The sequence below is a fragment of the Formica exsecta genome, unplaced genomic scaffold, assembly GCF_003651465.1.
Source record: "Formica exsecta isolate Colony F162 unplaced genomic scaffold, ASM365146v1 scaffold149, whole genome shotgun sequence".
Taxonomy (NCBI): domain Eukaryota; kingdom Metazoa; phylum Arthropoda; class Insecta; order Hymenoptera; family Formicidae; genus Formica; species Formica exsecta.
Window position 1 is genome coordinate 1,444,418 of NW_021848818.1, and position 17,711 is coordinate 1,462,128.

General features: G+C 34.2%; 1 protein-coding gene across 4 annotated transcripts in view; it reads left to right on the forward strand.

Moving 5' to 3' along the window:
• LOC115232719 (electroneutral sodium bicarbonate exchanger 1) overlaps window positions 1-17,585 on the forward strand; it is a 48,747-nt gene extending 31,162 nt beyond the window's left edge. For 3 of the 4 annotated variants that reach the window (XM_029802764.1, XM_029802762.1, XM_029802763.1), the window contains 15 exons: window positions 571-741; window positions 3,440-3,544; window positions 5,530-5,633; window positions 6,043-6,228; window positions 7,744-7,950; window positions 8,213-8,625; window positions 8,846-9,011; window positions 9,472-9,630; window positions 10,096-10,245; window positions 10,504-10,779; window positions 10,955-11,344; window positions 11,504-11,611; window positions 11,832-11,966; window positions 15,725-15,903; window positions 16,509-16,653. In XM_029802764.1, coding sequence (XP_029658624.1) covers window positions 571-741; window positions 3,440-3,544; window positions 5,530-5,633; window positions 6,043-6,228; window positions 7,744-7,950; window positions 8,213-8,625; window positions 8,846-9,011; window positions 9,472-9,630; window positions 10,096-10,245; window positions 10,504-10,779; window positions 10,955-11,344; window positions 11,504-11,611; window positions 11,832-11,966; window positions 15,725-15,903; window positions 16,509-16,653 — 2,894 coding nt within the window. Of the gene's footprint in view, window positions 1-570; window positions 742-3,439; window positions 3,545-5,529; window positions 5,634-6,042; window positions 6,229-7,743; window positions 7,951-8,212; window positions 8,626-8,845; window positions 9,012-9,471; window positions 9,631-10,095; window positions 10,246-10,503; window positions 10,780-10,954; window positions 11,345-11,503; window positions 11,612-11,831; window positions 11,967-15,724; window positions 15,904-16,508 lie in introns of all 4 variants that reach the window. The other variant, XM_029802761.1, reaches the window with a different exon arrangement.
• The last annotated feature ends 126 nt before the right edge of the window (window positions 17,586-17,711 follow it).

Below are 17,711 nucleotides of genomic sequence, written 5' to 3' on the forward strand. Positions count from 1 at the left end.
TTCTTTAATTATTAATTATTCTATAATTATTTGTAATATTATATTTTGTTTTATATTTTTTTACTATTATGTTTAATCACATTAGCTTTTAAATAAAATAAGGCTTTTTTATATTTTATCGTAATTTTTGTTATCCTTGTTAGTCTGTATTTAAGTTAATATTTTTTTGTGACAGTTCTTAATGGCCCGAACTAATATTTAATAATAAAATTGTAATGATTCCTACATTTGAGATTAAATTAAGTATCTACATTCCATTATAAAAACACTAAAATTAAATTAATTTTTCTTAATATTTCTAACATATCAAAATTTTTATTTTGTAGAATATTTTATTTTTGTAAATATTTGATATCGGGTCCTTAAGAGTCTATGCTCCCCGTTATAATTCAAGTTAATTTACTTTAATTTTTCTTAATTTCTAATTCATATTTTGTTTTTATTTTCACCTGCATTTTTTCGTTAAAGACCACCCCGGTGTGGCGGTGGCGAAACGAAAGAGTCCGGGTTCCTCGATCCCAGGGCGTGCTAACTTTGCTAAAACACGTATGATACAATCGACATTTTCAGATTGCGACTGTTCATGTGGTATGCATGCCTTGTTGACGTCAGATTTGCAGGAGCGTCCTAAGGATGCCTATGTACCCTCCGTCGCCCGCAGCAGCAGCTGCCCAAACTCGGACACGGCGCCGCTGTCGAAAGAGGCGAAAGACCTCAAAGGGCCGTACCTTCTGGTTCCAGGTACAACTTAGGCCAGTCCACCCGCTAAGCAGCCTTGGATTGCGGTGCTTTCGTGGCTTTTCTAACCACACCTGCCCGGAACAACCCACTAACAACTACAACATGCGTGTATCGACAGCCTCGCAAATTATTTCCAATTGCTTTTTATTTTTTGCCGCAAAATTAATGGAAAAACACATGCAGTTTATTCAACTTCGCAATTTCGATAAATCTTGAGATTCGTTACTTAATAAGTCGAATATTTTCTTGATTTTTTTAAATCTCGATATTTCAATAAAAGAAATCTAGATATATAAATTAATTTTAATACAAAGATATATAAATATATTTTATTTAATTGCATTAAAAAGTTGGCAAAATTTTTCCATTTTACCATTAATATCTCTTGAATAAACTCTTAGAATGACAGCTTGTGATAACATTATAAATTTGGGAGGCAAACGATACATTTAGCTATAACTAGTATCATATGATTGTGTATCATAGTGGGTGATAAAAGATCAAGCGAGGATCAAGGTAACTTCGATCGTCGTTGGATCCGTCATAATACATTGAATTTTACTAGCCATCATGGTCATTTCCCAACTGCCTGATGTTTCTCTTGGTGATTGTCTTGTTAAATAATTATTAATGTAAAATATATTTGGCATCGTCAAGACCACTCATCGTCTTCATTGTGTCATCCATCCACCTTTGTTCTCCGGAGCTCAAGCCGGTCGAAAATTTATAACTTACCAGCGTTTCTTTTCTTTTATTAGACGAATTTGGCATACCCCACGTGGTGGGATTCACGACGTGGTTCGCGATGTGTCCGCTAAAAGGTTAGCTTGCCAGGTGGTTTATTCTCGATTCTACACGAATCTGCACAAAAAATTCTACTTTCTCACTTATATCTTTCGTCTATTCTAAAGTCTCTTCTCTATCGTCTTTCGTGCCTTACCACGTAAATCCGTGATCGACGCACGGCGGAAACAACTTATTCCGGTCTCTCGTCAATCCTGTCTTTTATTATTTTAGCTATCTCGATGGAACTGTGATTGTTTAATGTATAAAGTGCACAAGAATTTCAACTATAAGGACGCAACTTGATGTAGCGATGCGCGATACGGGAATCTTGTAAAAGATAATATTAGTCGTACGAGAATTAAACAATTTGCTATTGTTTTCACATAACATTGATTCAATTTATGACAGATACTAATTGCTGCTTTCTATAAACACGTGTCCTTATAGAGAGCGCAAGACTTAATTAACTGGAGCAGGCAGTACGTCTGACATATTATGGTTGCAACTGCAGCGACCAATTCTATCTCTCAAATACTACAATAGATATGTTCTGGTTATTCCCAGCACTCACGCCGGAAATGAAGTTGATCATGATTACTGATCTCATGTGGTATAGCAACTCTATGAGAAGTGAATTGCGGTTTTCGAGCATGATCTGTATTCTCACTACGCATTTAGCATTAAATGCGAATGTCTAATCATCGTTCCCTATTAATATTAAATGTTCACAATTTGAGTAAACCACATTAAATGTGCGATGAGAACACAGAGTATTCCAACACGTTTACAAATTATGGATTTCCGAGCGAACGTGACATTATTAGAGAACTCATCGTTCGCGGTCTCATTATCCACATTGATCAACATGCACGTTTCTTCGTTGATAACGTAGGCCAAAACGTTTGTAATTACAATTACGAGGCATGGATCTTTCGTTGTGATCGTACTAACTGCACGTAATTCGATGTAAACCCTATCTATTATACTATATTTATTATACAATAGTGCATTTATGACTCTGTGTTATAATCGAGTAATTAATATCTTCTCAATATCCTAACTAACTCGTAACTCGTTATTTACATAACACGCAAAAATAAATATGATTTTTTTCAATGTCATTACTTTAAAACACATTTCGTAAAACGTAAGACGATTAAAGTTAAATGTTGCGAGTGTTCAAAATCATGAAAAAATTATATTTTTGAGAATTTTTCGAGAAATTAACGGAGCGTTTATACGTATCTCCCAAATTTGGAGAGAATTTCTGAGTTATTTGAATTTTACGACCGTCGCGAAACATGCTGACAAATATATGTAAATGAAGCGACATTTTAAAACGCGGTAAAGCTTGCGATGAAATCGTTCGAGAAATTTTCCCGACGTCATATAATTTATTGTCGCCATGCTTGTCCTTGACGTTTCGCACGCGCTTTTTATAATCTAAAAATAGAAACAATTGCATGCATAATTATCTCTCTCTTCACGATACGATCAACACGCGTATATTAAATATTCCGGAACTAAACTATTCGCACGCGACAATTCTTTCTCCAGATCAAATCTCAGGATTGAGATTGAAAGCTTTGATGCATACAATGAGGCAGTTATTTTTAATCTCGATTACGAATGTCCCCCCGTCAGCTATTGCCGTCAAGTTATTTGCGCGATGATAAATAAATATGTCAAATTGTGTATATATATAATTTATATATAACAGATGATATATATATATATTATTATATAAATAATCACATTTATTATGTCATAAATATATTGCTATACATTTTAAGGACTCGGAGATTGAAACGCTCGCGAATTACCACGACGACAAGTCATTCTCTACTGCCTATCGCACCTTCCTTTGTAAATAAAAGACGATCCTGGTGTTGTGTTTCATGCTCATTTTTAGTGGAGGAATCGAATTCCGCTCCGGCAATCGCCGGCGCAACAAGTCATGGCAGTGGAGCAACGCTGAATGTTGGTAGCCGCTTCCTTACGATACCTGGCAATCCCGGTAAACCGCTTTTCTGTGCTCGCTTTACTACTCACACACTTTCACACACTCGCGAACCTACATTAATCCGTAGTGAAGTTCCACACGTACACGTAGATTAATTTGCAGTAGCAATTATTCGCGCTGTTTGTGTGCACGCGACAAATGAGAAACAGTTGTGAAATCGGAACAGCCTGTTATTGGAACGCGGAAGATTTAACGAACTTCGTTTCGCTTGCGACAAATTATCTTTATCGCGCCGCGAGGGGTCTTTACTGGGAATAACGATGGCCGTGTCGCAAAACGCACCAGACGTCATTATCCCCTCTTGCCACTTCGTCAAACTAGTCAGATTCGACGTAAAAATTAAAGGCAATTTCCCGTAATTTAGTTATTTTTTCATGAAAAATATTTGCGTGCTAATTATAAAATTATTTGTTATATAATTGAAGGGGATAATCTCTCTAGAGATTAATTAGTTGACAAAGAAAAAGAACAAAATATATTTTTTAAATTTCTCATCAAAAATCACTGTTTTATATAAATATATAAATATACGACAAATGAACAATAAATGTTATTTATATTTTTGTACTGAAAAGAATATTAAAAAGCGAAAAGACTTCAATGAAAATATTTCAAAGTCATATATTAAAGATCGAAGGGACCAATCAAGAAAAATGTCTGAGCACATGTCATAATTATGGAATCTAGAGTTTGTATTATCTCGGTCTCTTCTCTATGATAAGACTCTGTCGGAGAAACGATGAGATATCTTTGCAAAGAGTTGTTAATAATCGTTCTTGTAACATTTGATGGAAAGGTCGAGTATGACTTTAAGAATAGTACCCTCTGTTTAGTACGACAAGCTTTGATCAAATAAAGTTTATTTAATCAAATAATATATCGATTTCATGCACTGACAAGATACAAGATTAAAATTCGATTACAAATAAATTAATGTGGCTGATTATTTTTCGCGATTATATAATCACATAATCAATATTGATGCAATTTAATCTGTCTGCATCGTTATAATTAATGATATATATATATATCTTTCTCGATTATTATTGATTTTGATCAGATGATCTAAACTGCTATTTTGTTACATAACAGATTTAATCTTTCACTTGATGAGAATTTTAATTCGAGATAATGTGAGATAGATAGAGACGATAGCGTATTTAATTTACGAAATTTAAAAGTAATGTAAAATTGCAATATCTGATTATTGCGAGCAGAATGAAATACTATATATCGGATTATCGATTATTTGCAATTATGCAGGCATAATAATTAATATCTTCGCATTTCGTAGTTGAAAATCGCTATAATATACGTTCTCCCGTATCTATTAAAAATATCTTTAATGAATATTTTTATCTTGTATCATTTATCACTAAAAATGCAAGTTTTATTTTATAATCTGATGAAGACGAGGCTTTGTGAACCGTGCTGTTTATTCAGAAAGAAACTTTTATCTATAGATATTGTTTGAAGTAAATGTCATAAATGGCAAATTTAGTTTTGTAACTTTAATTACCATTGTTTTAATTTAAGAACAGAAATCCGTTGTCTTTAAAATTTACGTTGATTCTGCGGAAATAAAAGGTCTTGCATTTATAACCGCGTTTATAAATACAAAACAATTTTTTTTTTTTAATTTTCGCTCACCTTTTTGTTATTTCGCAAACATACTAATAAATTTCATAAATTTTTGCGGCAAGTGTAAAATTTTACTTTTATTTTAATGAGATAAAGACACGTCCTCATCCTTTTAACCCTACGGAAGACTATCTTAAAGCAGAATGTACTGTTTTAATTGCGAAAACGAGAGGCTATGAAATTCGAGCAGCACGAAATTGCAATTTGATTCGGGCGTGCGAGGATTAATGACGTATGGGCGGCTAAAATCATGTTCTTCATCGCACGCTGACAAGGGGGTTGCACCGATTCAATTTATGCGTAAAAATGCAGTAGGCAGTAAGCTAGATTTCTTTCAGGTCAAGAACCAGGCAGCAACGGTATAGATCGGAGTCCCAGCAGCGTGTCCATCACCAGGAATCACAGCTCCTCCGCATTAGAAAATGGAGATGCTAATCACAAGGTTCGTAGATATATTTTATTTGGCTATTAAATCTCTAATAATTATAGATGTAATGTATTACCGTAATGCCTCATAATATTAAAGACGTTTATAGAGTTTTAATCATAATTATCGGATATAGCTTTGGATTATTATAACTAAATTGTTGTGAAAAAAGTTATGCAATATACAAAATAACTTTGTAAATATAGAATGTGATTATCATAATTGCCTAATTATTTTTCGATTATTTTCCAACAATAATATCAGATAAGCGAGAAATTATTTTCCAACTTTGTCCAGAAATCTCGTTTTTTTTTAGGAAAGATATTTTATTCGAGTTTTTCCCCTTTAATATTAAGGTCGGTCCGTCGTTAAGTAACGCGAGCAGAGCTTAACTTGAAAAACTTTAACTCTATTTTCTCATTAGGGTAATACGCACTTTATGAGAAAGATACCAGCCGGCGCCGAAGCGAGCAACATACTTGTGGGTGAGGTCGATTTCCTCGACAAGACTTTGTCCGCCTTCATCCGACTAAGCCAGGCTGGGATAATGGGTGACCTGACAGAAGTTCCTGTTCCGACGAGATTCATCTTTGTTCTTCTGGGACCTATGGTAAGAACTCTATCGAGATTACAAACCATGCGAGTAAAACGCGAAAAATGAAATATGATCGCGATCTACTTCTGGTACTATTTCGTTGAAACTCCTGCGTTAACTGTGCTGGAATTGTTATGATAAAATGAGAATTTATCGCGTACGGTATCGTATGCGATAGATATTTTGCTTTTAATTAAATTGCACGTTTTTTTTTCTGTTTTTCTTTTTGTATATACGAGAATAATACAAAACGTGTTTAATTCGCACTCTGCAATATTCCAGCTAAATCTACAAATTTTCGAGTTTCTCTTGCCATCTCTGACCAAAAATCTCACAATTATTATAAATTTTTTTTCTTTTCATATAAAGTTAGACAAATGGAAATGCGATCAATCTGCGATTTATTACGATTCCTACTCTCTTCGTAGATCGTAAGGAAAAATGCTTTCTATAAAAGCAAAATAATTGAAATTATTATTGTTTTCCCACAGTCTCTTTAGAAAAGTTAAACGACTTACTTTAAAATGCTATAAATTTGAAGGTGTTGCGCGATCCCTATATGGACGTCACATATATTCGGGAGAAATTATAACGCACTTGCTGGAGGCGAAGGTGTTTGCGGTGTTTGAAATATCAAAACGCGTCAATGTAGCGCACGTCATCAAGTCGTGCAAATAAAACGCGCTCGCGCGACTGTGATTATATCAAATAAAATTGCCGTACATACAAGTGCGGTAGTATAGCCATTAACGAATTCCTTGACATGTTTCTGAATCGTCAATTATCCGCACGAATCAATATCTACTCGGCAATTACAGTTGATATCAACGGTTCATCACAGACAATCGCGCTCGACCTCGAATGGAGGTCTAAAAAAAGAGTATAACTAGTTCAAACCGCCTTTAAACCACTTGTGCAAGGTCTTCTTTCTCTCCGCGTTTACATATATATATTCGCACGTCTATCTGAACGTTAATTTAAAGCTCGCCGAAAAGGCCGCTTCTACTAACACAACGTGGCAATTAAACCTTCAATAAAGCAGCCATGCATGCTGATTGCGTTTGCTGACTATTGTCTCGAAAGACCTATATGCAAAGTAATTTAAGTTCGGCGCAAATGCAACTCAAACACGATCGCGGGTTTATTACATCTTAACATGCGATGATTTTGTTCTCCACACAATCCCGGACATGTGTATATGTTTGCTTGTAAATTTAAATGTTTTATCATTTGCTATTGATGTGTAAGAAATTAAATCTATTTATAAAATAATGTTTCGTATGTTTGCGTATCAATGATGTCTAAGATAAAAAGAATAAAATATCGTAAAAAATGCATACATTCGTGTGAAAAAAATATATTAGTATTAAAGCAAATCATCAGAAGTAAAAAAAAACAATGCACGCAAACATGTTAGTATTATTTATATAAAATAGTCTTCATTTCTAATTAAATATAACATTGGATAATATGACGAGATTATAATATCTATAATATTCGCTTATTTCACGTTGCATGAATCGATCTTAGAGTGGCAATTCGAGTTTCCACGAGATCGGTCGGGCTATGGCGACCTTGATGTCCGACGAAATTTTCCACGACGTGGCGTATAAAGCAAAAAACAGAAATCATCTCTTATCTGGTATCGACGAGTTCCTGGATGCCGTGACGGTATTACCACCCGGTGAATGGGATCCGACAATCCGAATAGAACCGCCGGCCGCTATACCGTCGCAGGTGAGAATAGGAATTAAACAGGAATAAGAGATGATATATAATTTTTTTCAAATACGAGTTCAATTTTTGATGTTATAAACACGCAACAATATCTAACAACAATGCCTGGAGATGCAACAAGTATCATAAAATATTCCTTTTTGCATATTTATAACATCTAGAGAATTGAACTCATTAAAATTGATATCAATTTTCAATTTTAACGTACGCGTTCAAAAAATATTCATTTCTTCTCAATCGCGGCTTAATTCGACGTCCTCAGGAAATCAGGAAGAGGCCCAAGGAGGAAAAGCCTAAGGAAGACTTCGACGAGGAGGCTGACGAACAGAAGCTGAGAGAGGAGTCCGGTCTTTCGAGGTCCGGAAGACTATTCGGCGGATTGATTAACGATGTTAAGAGGAAAGCTCCGTTTTATTTATCCGATTTCAAAGATGCCCTGGCGCTTCAATGCGTGGCCTCCTTCATCTTCTTGTACTTCGCCTGCTTGTCACCTATAATTACCTTCGGTGGACTCCTCGGCGAGGCTACCGGGAAGAACATGGCCGCGATGGAATCGCTGGTTTCCGGTTTCGTTTGCGGCATAGGATATGGATTCTTTTCCGGCCAACCGTTAACAATACTCGGTTCTACCGGTCCTGTTTTGGTTTTCGAGACAATCGTTTACGAATTCTGCAAGTAAGTCTCAACAGAAATTGATATCTAAGGTCTTGCTGATAATAGCTTCTTACAGGTGACGTTTGATAAATCGCCTCTAAAATTTAACACCCTCCATATCACAACTTGAAGATAAACATAGATATAAAGAGTATTAAATATAAATTTTTTCTCAGTAACACACACTTTCTTTCTTCGCGGATTTCGAGATAATCTGGTCAGATCGTTATTCTTCTTGCAGAAAGGTCGACTGGAATTACATGTCCTTTCGCTTCTGGATCGGCACATGGACCGCCGTGATTCTAATGATTCTCGTGGCTCTTGACGCGAGTGCTTTCGTCTGTTACATCACTCGATTTACAGAGGAGAATTTTGCCACTCTCATCGCCTTCATCTTTATCTACAAGGTGAGAAAAATCGTACCACTGTCTATCAATATTGTGAACAGAATATTGCATCAATAAATCTTTCGAGATATTCTTTTCATCATATTAAAATAATTTTTTTTTTTTATGCACGTGTTATGTTGTTTTTGAAAGTCTATGTTTTGTTTTTAATTGATAAAATATTAGATCAGCAAATGGCTAATTCTTAGATTTAGAGTGTATATATTTCATATAAATTATATTATTACCAAATTTCATATATGTATATAATGTCATCGCGATTTTTAAGATTATTCGAATTTTCCACAATTTAGCATTAAACTATTATTTACTATATAAATTAGAAAAACAAGAAAATAATTTATTATCATATTTGTTACACACTAATAAAAATTTTTCATATTAGAAAATGTTATGTTAGGTAATAATATTCCATCATTATCTATTTAATTCATTATTAAGTGTATCAATATCATTTTAGGCTGTCGAGAATGTGTTGTCGATCGGCAAGAAATATCCCTTGAACACCTATTCGAGTGAAACGTTGGACTACGATTGCTGGTGCAAACCACCAAACATCAGTCTACCATCCAGTTATGACAACATGAATTGGTCAACATTGGATACGACAGCTTGCGAGGTATTGAAAATAACACGTAATTATTTTTTATTTATAATTCGTCTGCTTAGTTAGAAGGCAACAAACAATTTCCTTGCATTACAAGTTTTGAGATCTGACGTTGAATGCACTTTAATTAATAAACTCTGTCAACAAAGTTATCAAAGTGTAACTTTTATTTTAGTCTGCCAGCGTAGCTTTGTATGTCTCATTATAAAAATTGTAGACTTTTAAGTAACTCGTTCGACGTCTGCAATCGCGAACGGTAAGAAACGTGAAAGGAACATCGAACACACAAACGTCTCGTTACGTTCAATCACAATGATCAAACACACACGTTTTTTCTAATATACTTTCCTAAGAAATTACAAGTTCCTGCGAGCAACTAGATTACTAGGCGTTTCTGAATCCGCGAGAAAATACGCCCTTGCCTGCGATCCAACACTGCGTCTTCTTTTGGCATCGGTTCATTATTGCTTCTTTCAGAATTATAATGGTACGATGGTTGGCGACGGCTGCAATGCACCGCATTATGTACCCGATGTGTTCCTCATGTCAATTATTCTATTTATGGGCACGTTCTTATTGTCAGTCGAGCTCAAGGATTTCAAGAACGCTTTATTCTTTCCCTCGAAGGTAAGCGTGAAGTAAAATTAAAGAATTTTGGAAATAATCGACGTATCAAAGGATAAAATTTTATCTTTGTAATTAAAGATAATTAGAAGATAAATAATTTCAAAATTCATCATTATTCTTATATTTAAAATTTTTGTAGCGATTATTAATCGTTGATATCTCAAGATCATTACGTTTCTTATTTATATCGAGAATCCAATAATTTATTTTCACATCTGTTACATCAATTTATTTCTTAACATTCTCTTATCATTTTAGGTAAGACAAGTGGTGAGCGACTTCGCAGTATTAATCGCGATATTCTCTATGAGCACATTGGATCATTTCGTGGGCATTCCAACGCCGAAGCTGGAGGTACCGACGGAATTCAAACCAACATTAGAGGGACGAGGATGGATTATATCGCCTTTTCATCATAATCCGTTGTGGAGTGCTATCGTCGCATGTCTCCCCGCTTTGTTGGGCACTATATTGATCTTCATGGATCAGCAAATTACAGCCGTTATTGTTAATAGAAAAGAGAACAAGTTAAAGGTGAGCGATTATTACACTTTGTTGAAACTATTTATTCTCGTATAAATGCGTCGTATAAAAGAGCATATTGCAATTTTTTCGCATATTTAAATAGTAATTTAAATAATAAAGTATAACTGACGCTGTATCAATGATCAATAATTTGGTCAATATTTTTTTTTTTTTTTTTTTACAGAAAGGATGCGGATATCATCTGGACCTCTTTATCCTGGCTATTCTAATCGAGATATGCTCGGTAATGGGACTTCCATGGTTCGTCGCAGCGACGGTCCTCTCCATAAATCACGTGAATTCCTTAAAGTTGGAATCCGAGTGCGCCGCGCCGGGTGAGAAGCCCCGGTTTTTAGGTGTCCGCGAGCAGAGGGCTACTCATATATTGATTTTCTTGATGATCGGATGCTCGGTATTCCTAACACCAATGTTGAGGAACATACCGATGCCGGTGTTGTTCGGTGTCTTCCTGTACATGGGCGTCGCGTCGCTGAAGGGTCTGCAATTCTTCGATAGAATTCTGATTATGCTGATGCCCGTCAAGTATCAACCAGACTACATGTTCCTTCGGCAGGTAAAGATAAATTTGATTTCTCAGCTTGTCTGTTTTGTATATATCTTCTTTTCAATAAAACATATTCCAAAAATTTAAATTTGAGATGTTTGATAGCAGTCAAATGTTACTTCCAAGCTGTTATATTTCCAATATTTTAAAACAAGTATGTGTTTTTAGGTGCCATTGAAGCGCGTACATATGTTCACTGTGATCCAGCTTACCTGCCTCGCCTGTTTATGGATTATAAAATCTTTCAGTTCTACTTCTATCCTATTTCCTTTAATGGTGAGTAATTGGTTTGAGAGGATCCATCGATTCACAATTTTAAAACATATATTAAAATAATTAGAAACAGCTATTAGAACATTAATTTGCATTTTACGAATGGAAAAGAAGCAGTCGATTATATTGTTATAAAATCTAGAACTAGTTAATCTTTCAGATAAGTCAAGTAACCTTTCCAGAGTATATAAGAAAAATTATATATATTATATAAATTTTGCAGCTCGTGGTAATGATCGGTATACGTAAATCCCTGGACCTGATGTTTACGCAACGCGAGTTGAAGATCCTCGACGACGTAATGCCGGAACCGAGCAAGAAACACGCCGACGATCTTCGCAAACTGGAGAACGGCGAGGTTAGCATCGCGAGACGAATATTAAACGCCATCATTTGTCACAAATAGCATATAAACAGTGATCGCGTGGCGATTACTTGCCCCGTAGTCACTATAACTCTCTCCGACTTTGAGGAATCTGCCCTTTGCAGCAGAAACGACGTGTATACCACGACGTGCGATCGACACGTCACCTAAAACGAATCAGTTTTTCGTCGCCGCGCAGATACCAGATTTGAGTAAAGACATAAGCTAGAATATAATTTAATTTCAAGTGCATTATCATATATATGCAGAAAATTTTAAAAAAGCCAATTCAGCCTTTAATAATTCAAAAAAAAAAACGGGTGGACCATTGTGATATATATATATATATATATATTTCTACGCAAAACGCATACTTTTTACAATTATTATCGCATCGAAACAATTCTTTACTCCTTTCTGGTTGAAAAATTCGCAAAGGACGCTTCATCGCCTGAATACACCTCGTAAGACGACGAGAATGGTATCATAATATTGAAAACCAAAATATTGAAAACGCACATAGGGACTGTTTTCAGTCCACAAAACTTTTCTTTTTAAGCGCGAAAGTATTTACCATTTTACGGAAATACTTGTTGTCTGAACATTTTTACGCGGCGAATTTTTCACCCGATATTCTTTCAACGACCCAAGATTTCGGTCTCGAAAGCCATCCTCTCGTCTTCCATCCAGCACATGTGCCAAACAATCCTTAAATCCAGGTGGCTTATCAGCGACCGACCAGTATTAAAGTAAATGTAATGATAATCGTTGTTGAATTTTTGAACACGGTAGACTTTTGGATACCGCAGTCTTAAATATTTGTATCGATAGCATTGTTGTTGTAGCGAGATTAAGATAATATGTTGAGTGCTGATCGTTTATGCGAGCGCTTCTCGAACACGTTGACGGCTGCCCGAAATTTTATTTTGCGCAACACATTTTGCTCCAGATTACCGATTATTCTTCTATGATGAACACATTAACAACGTACAATGTCTTTCATGAGGATATACGATATAATGCTCTTTGTTTGCTAGTTTTAATTTTAGTTAAATTTAAAAAATAGAAATATAAAAAAACTGCAGCCTTATATTTTATTATTACAATGTAATATAATCGCGAAAATGAGTAATATTATGTTATAGCCATGTAACACAAGCAGGATATTTCAAACTGTAATAAACTATGCTTAACATTTAATTTAAGAAAAATTATTGTTGTAAGGTAAGCAATATTTTACTCTTTCGTATATTTGAATGACTTAAATGTATCTTCTATATCATTCTATATTATGTTTCAATAATACAATAAATTACACAAAAAATAAATAAAATTACGATCAGTTCATCATAGAAGAATACATATATTTACTACGTCGCGATCAGATTTTTTTTTTTTTTTTAATATAACCACAGTTATAATCGACTATATATATTATTAAACATATAGCAGGTTGTCGACCTTCCACGAAAGGTATCAACGAAGATATTTGTCGAGTAGCGATCGATGCATCACAATCGATATCACGACTTGGTGAAACGAAAGTGTCTCCTGCATTTAATATATCGCCAAGTCGCTGATATCTCTCTCTGTGGACCATTCGAGATTCTTGTATCGATTCGATGCGCCATCGTACATACAATCCACTTATCTTATCATGTAAAAATACATTACTGTTTCGAAACACACGGAACCTTTTTATAATTCCAACATCTCCTGAAATACAATTAACGATTCACATAATTTATTTGCTTGAGAGCTTTTCTATTCAAGCTTATAATAATTAAGTATTAAGACTTTTGATAATTTGAAAATAATTATTAATTAATATAACAATGAAAAAATATGAAGAAAAGTACACAATAGTAGTATTTACATTATATTTATAATAAGTGACGTTAAATTTACTTATGTATGTATTTTATATAATTGGCCTTATTCTTTTGCTACATAACTTTGCTTCAATTTTTTTATTTGTTTATATGTATAGCACACTTAATTTATTTTATTTTTATTTTACTTTTATAATTTAAATGTAAACTAGATTTAACGTGCTAAAATACCCACATTTTAAATAAAAAGCTAAACTGTAGAAATAATAATTCGCATATTTGCTACGCTCAATTTTATTATCAGGAGAAGATTCTCTCCAAGATTAACTCTGTTAATTCTCGAAATATTTTTCGCGATATTAATGTTAGAAATGGATGACACACATAGTGAGAAAACACGATCTTTTACATAAATAACTGAGTTAAAATTTTGTCTCGCAATTTTAGAAGATTTTCGATAAAACTTGCATTAAAACTCAATTGATTAATTAAAAAATTTTGCACCAAATTTAACATAATGCTAATTTGAAAATTGTACAAGGATAGAAACAAGCAGCATAACCAGCTTGATAAATAAAACGATGCAACTGTCATGTGTATAATTATTCATACAATGCGGTAAAATAATATCAATAAGAAAATAATACTTGTTCTAATTACGTATTTCTTAACGCGAACGAACGATTAAACGAGTCGTCGCACTGTATAACAGCCGACAGCTGTGCGTTCGTTGTTAGCAATGCAATTAAAGACGGAATAACCGAGTGGAAGCACCATGACTCACGGAGGAGAGTGACGATTCAGCGAGAGAAAATGTGAGAGAGCGACCGAAAGAAATCACAAGCCGGACAAACACGGGATATCGGTACGGAAATCGCAAACGAAAAAAACCGTCAGTCGTCGAATCCTCCGCCTGTCATCGGTACGTCACTATAAGTGCACGTCCGTAGTTTCGCCGCATAGTGACAATCATATATATTCTTTTATCAATAAGCGAATAAATTCGGCGAACTATTATATAATCTCTTATCCCCATTACATGTTACTCAACAAAGACAGGCACTTTTCGCGATGTTAACAATCCTGTAAACAGATTTACGCGCCGATTGCGGCGGATGGTTTCGATGTAATCATATCAATCACGCGCCGCTAAATCAATCGTAATGGCATGTTATAAATTTTCCACGTTTTACATAACGACAGCGAGAATTTATTGTAGCTTATACTTGGTTGAGAATCCAAATGAATCATCATATTTTTTTTTTTTTTAATTTTCTTGTGTTATCAAGTACAAAAGAATATCGATAGATATTAAATTAATAATATGTGCATACGCAGACTTTTTTATTCATTCATTCTGGATAATTTAATATACCTGTAAACGTTAATGCTCTCTTCTTAAAGTATAAGCATCAATGTTGTCGCTATCTCAATCGTTATGCGCGGACAGAATGATAACATCCTATTGATAATATCCATCGATTATATCCCCGCGAAGCGAGCAAAATCATTATAACATACATATACATTTGTACGTATCTATTTCAGAGAATCATTTTTTTCAAATCACACAAAACCGATTCCATCGTCATCATGGGCCCGTCGCACTAACTTTCCAGATGCATTTTTTCTTTTAGATTTATCTACTCACGAACAGTCATACTCTTGCGAATTTATTTCTACTGTTACACGCAAGTTCGCTCTTTTGTCATTAATTATTATTACTTCTTTGTATACATCTATAATTTATTGTCGCGTATAATTGACTAGTTCGTGAAATATTCTGGCAAGCAACGTATCCTGCTTCCCAGCAATTTAAAGGCAACGCAAAGTTTGCTTGAATTTATGCATGGCCTCTGGTAGAAACCAATCGCATGTCAACGTCGAAACTCACATTATTGTTTTTAATTCATTCCGCAGGATCCGACTGAGACGATGGGATATGGACCGGGAAATATTCAAATTTCTTTGGCTAACGGGAACATTATGAAGATTCCTCTGGCAAGTATCAATATCAGCGAGGAGGTGAATAAGACCGGTATCTGGCAACAGGTCAACGAAGGCAACGAAAAGTCGAAGCAATCGAAATCACTAATCAAGTAGGTATCGAATTTTAAATAATTGTACGTATCCTTGCAGAGATTACGTAAAGTAAGACATATAAAACTAAATATAATATAAAAATTAGAATAAAAATCATTACATTGTTTTCTTATTTGTATTTTATCTTTCTTCCGATAATAATGTTTTTTTACAATAAATATTATATTTTAATCCTTATATTTTATATTTATGTGTGTGTGTGTTTTATTATTTTTATATTTTTTGCTTGGTTTTAAAGTGTGCATGCAAGATTTTTTCTACAAAAAACCTTTTTCAACATTGTGATGATGATGTATCAATGATTGATCAAATATGTTACGCTTACATATTCATATAAACCCAATGCAAACTGCGTTCATACATTTCACGTAAAATTGAGATGTTGCGAAAGAAAGAAAAGGAGGAGGACGATTGGAAACAAATAGGCAATTATTAAAATATTATTAAACAAAAATGTCAGAGATATCCTATTTCAGTGTTAAAATTTTCTTAACAATAAATATTAAAATTGTGATATTTCTCAAACAGGGAAAGCAGAAATTAATATGAAGACTATTGCCTATAACTGTTAGAACTAATTATATAATTATTTGGCGCACAGTGTGGGAAAACAAAAGAAGCACCCGAAGAAGGACAACTCGCTGTTAGCCGACGAGACAACGAGACTGACGACGATGACCGAAGAGGACGAAGATGACAGTGGAATCTCGATCAAGGTGACAAACGTAAATGACTCTAAATTCTAACTACCATCACCATCACCAAAAACCGACAATTCATATGGCAAGACACACAGCAAGAGCACCAACACACCGGCATGCAACATATCCCATGCACCGCCGCTGTGAGTAAATTTTCAAGCGAGGACGGCATGACAGTCCTCGTCGAGTCGACGTAAAAGCGAATTCAGACATGGACGACTCGTCGTAGAAAAAATGGATTTTCGTAGACGACGAGAATGTGACGATAATCACGCTTTTATCATATAACAATGACAGTATAACAACGGCTATACATGAAATATTAATTCGCGACTGTAATGCACGCAATTCCGCGTGACTTAGTTTTTAGATTCGAAGCTTCATTTTACTCTAGACGTATAAAAATATCATTGTATAATTATTCAAACAAAAAGAGTTTTTTTTTTATTTTATTATTGTTACGAATTCATTTATTACATTATATGTCTAACTACATTTCATTCTTTTCGTCGTATAGCAACATAATCATCTATGAGATTCAGCTTTGCAATTCGTGCTTATAGAAATATATACGGACGTGTCCTGCGTTGATTCGTGCAACAAAGTAATTAAGCACTGATTGAGAAGACGTTACATGTACGTCTGGACTCATTTCTTATCGATGCCCATATTTCACCTTCATATTACTTATCATGTATGCAGTAGTTAATTTTGTAATTATATGCATTTTGTTATATAAGAGGGATAACCATGCATCCAAAATGATCGAAGAAAGACGTAAAATGCGAATTTAAGAAGAAATAGACTGATATAACGTTTTCTCTCTTTGTAGAAAATGGAATGAACGCATCTATAATTGCATGTTCCTTTTTTCATTACGTTATTAACTGTTTTTTTTACCGTTGCATGGATATTAAAAAACTGCTTTTTTCGTCATTTCATTATATCAATACAATGCATAAATAAAAGAAAAAATCTCAAATTCGTTTAAAAAAATTTTCATTGATAATTTATTAAAAATAGAAATTCTTTTATGTCTAATATATATGATATTTTATATATAATATTTTATATATGATATTTTATAAAAAATGAGATTTTTT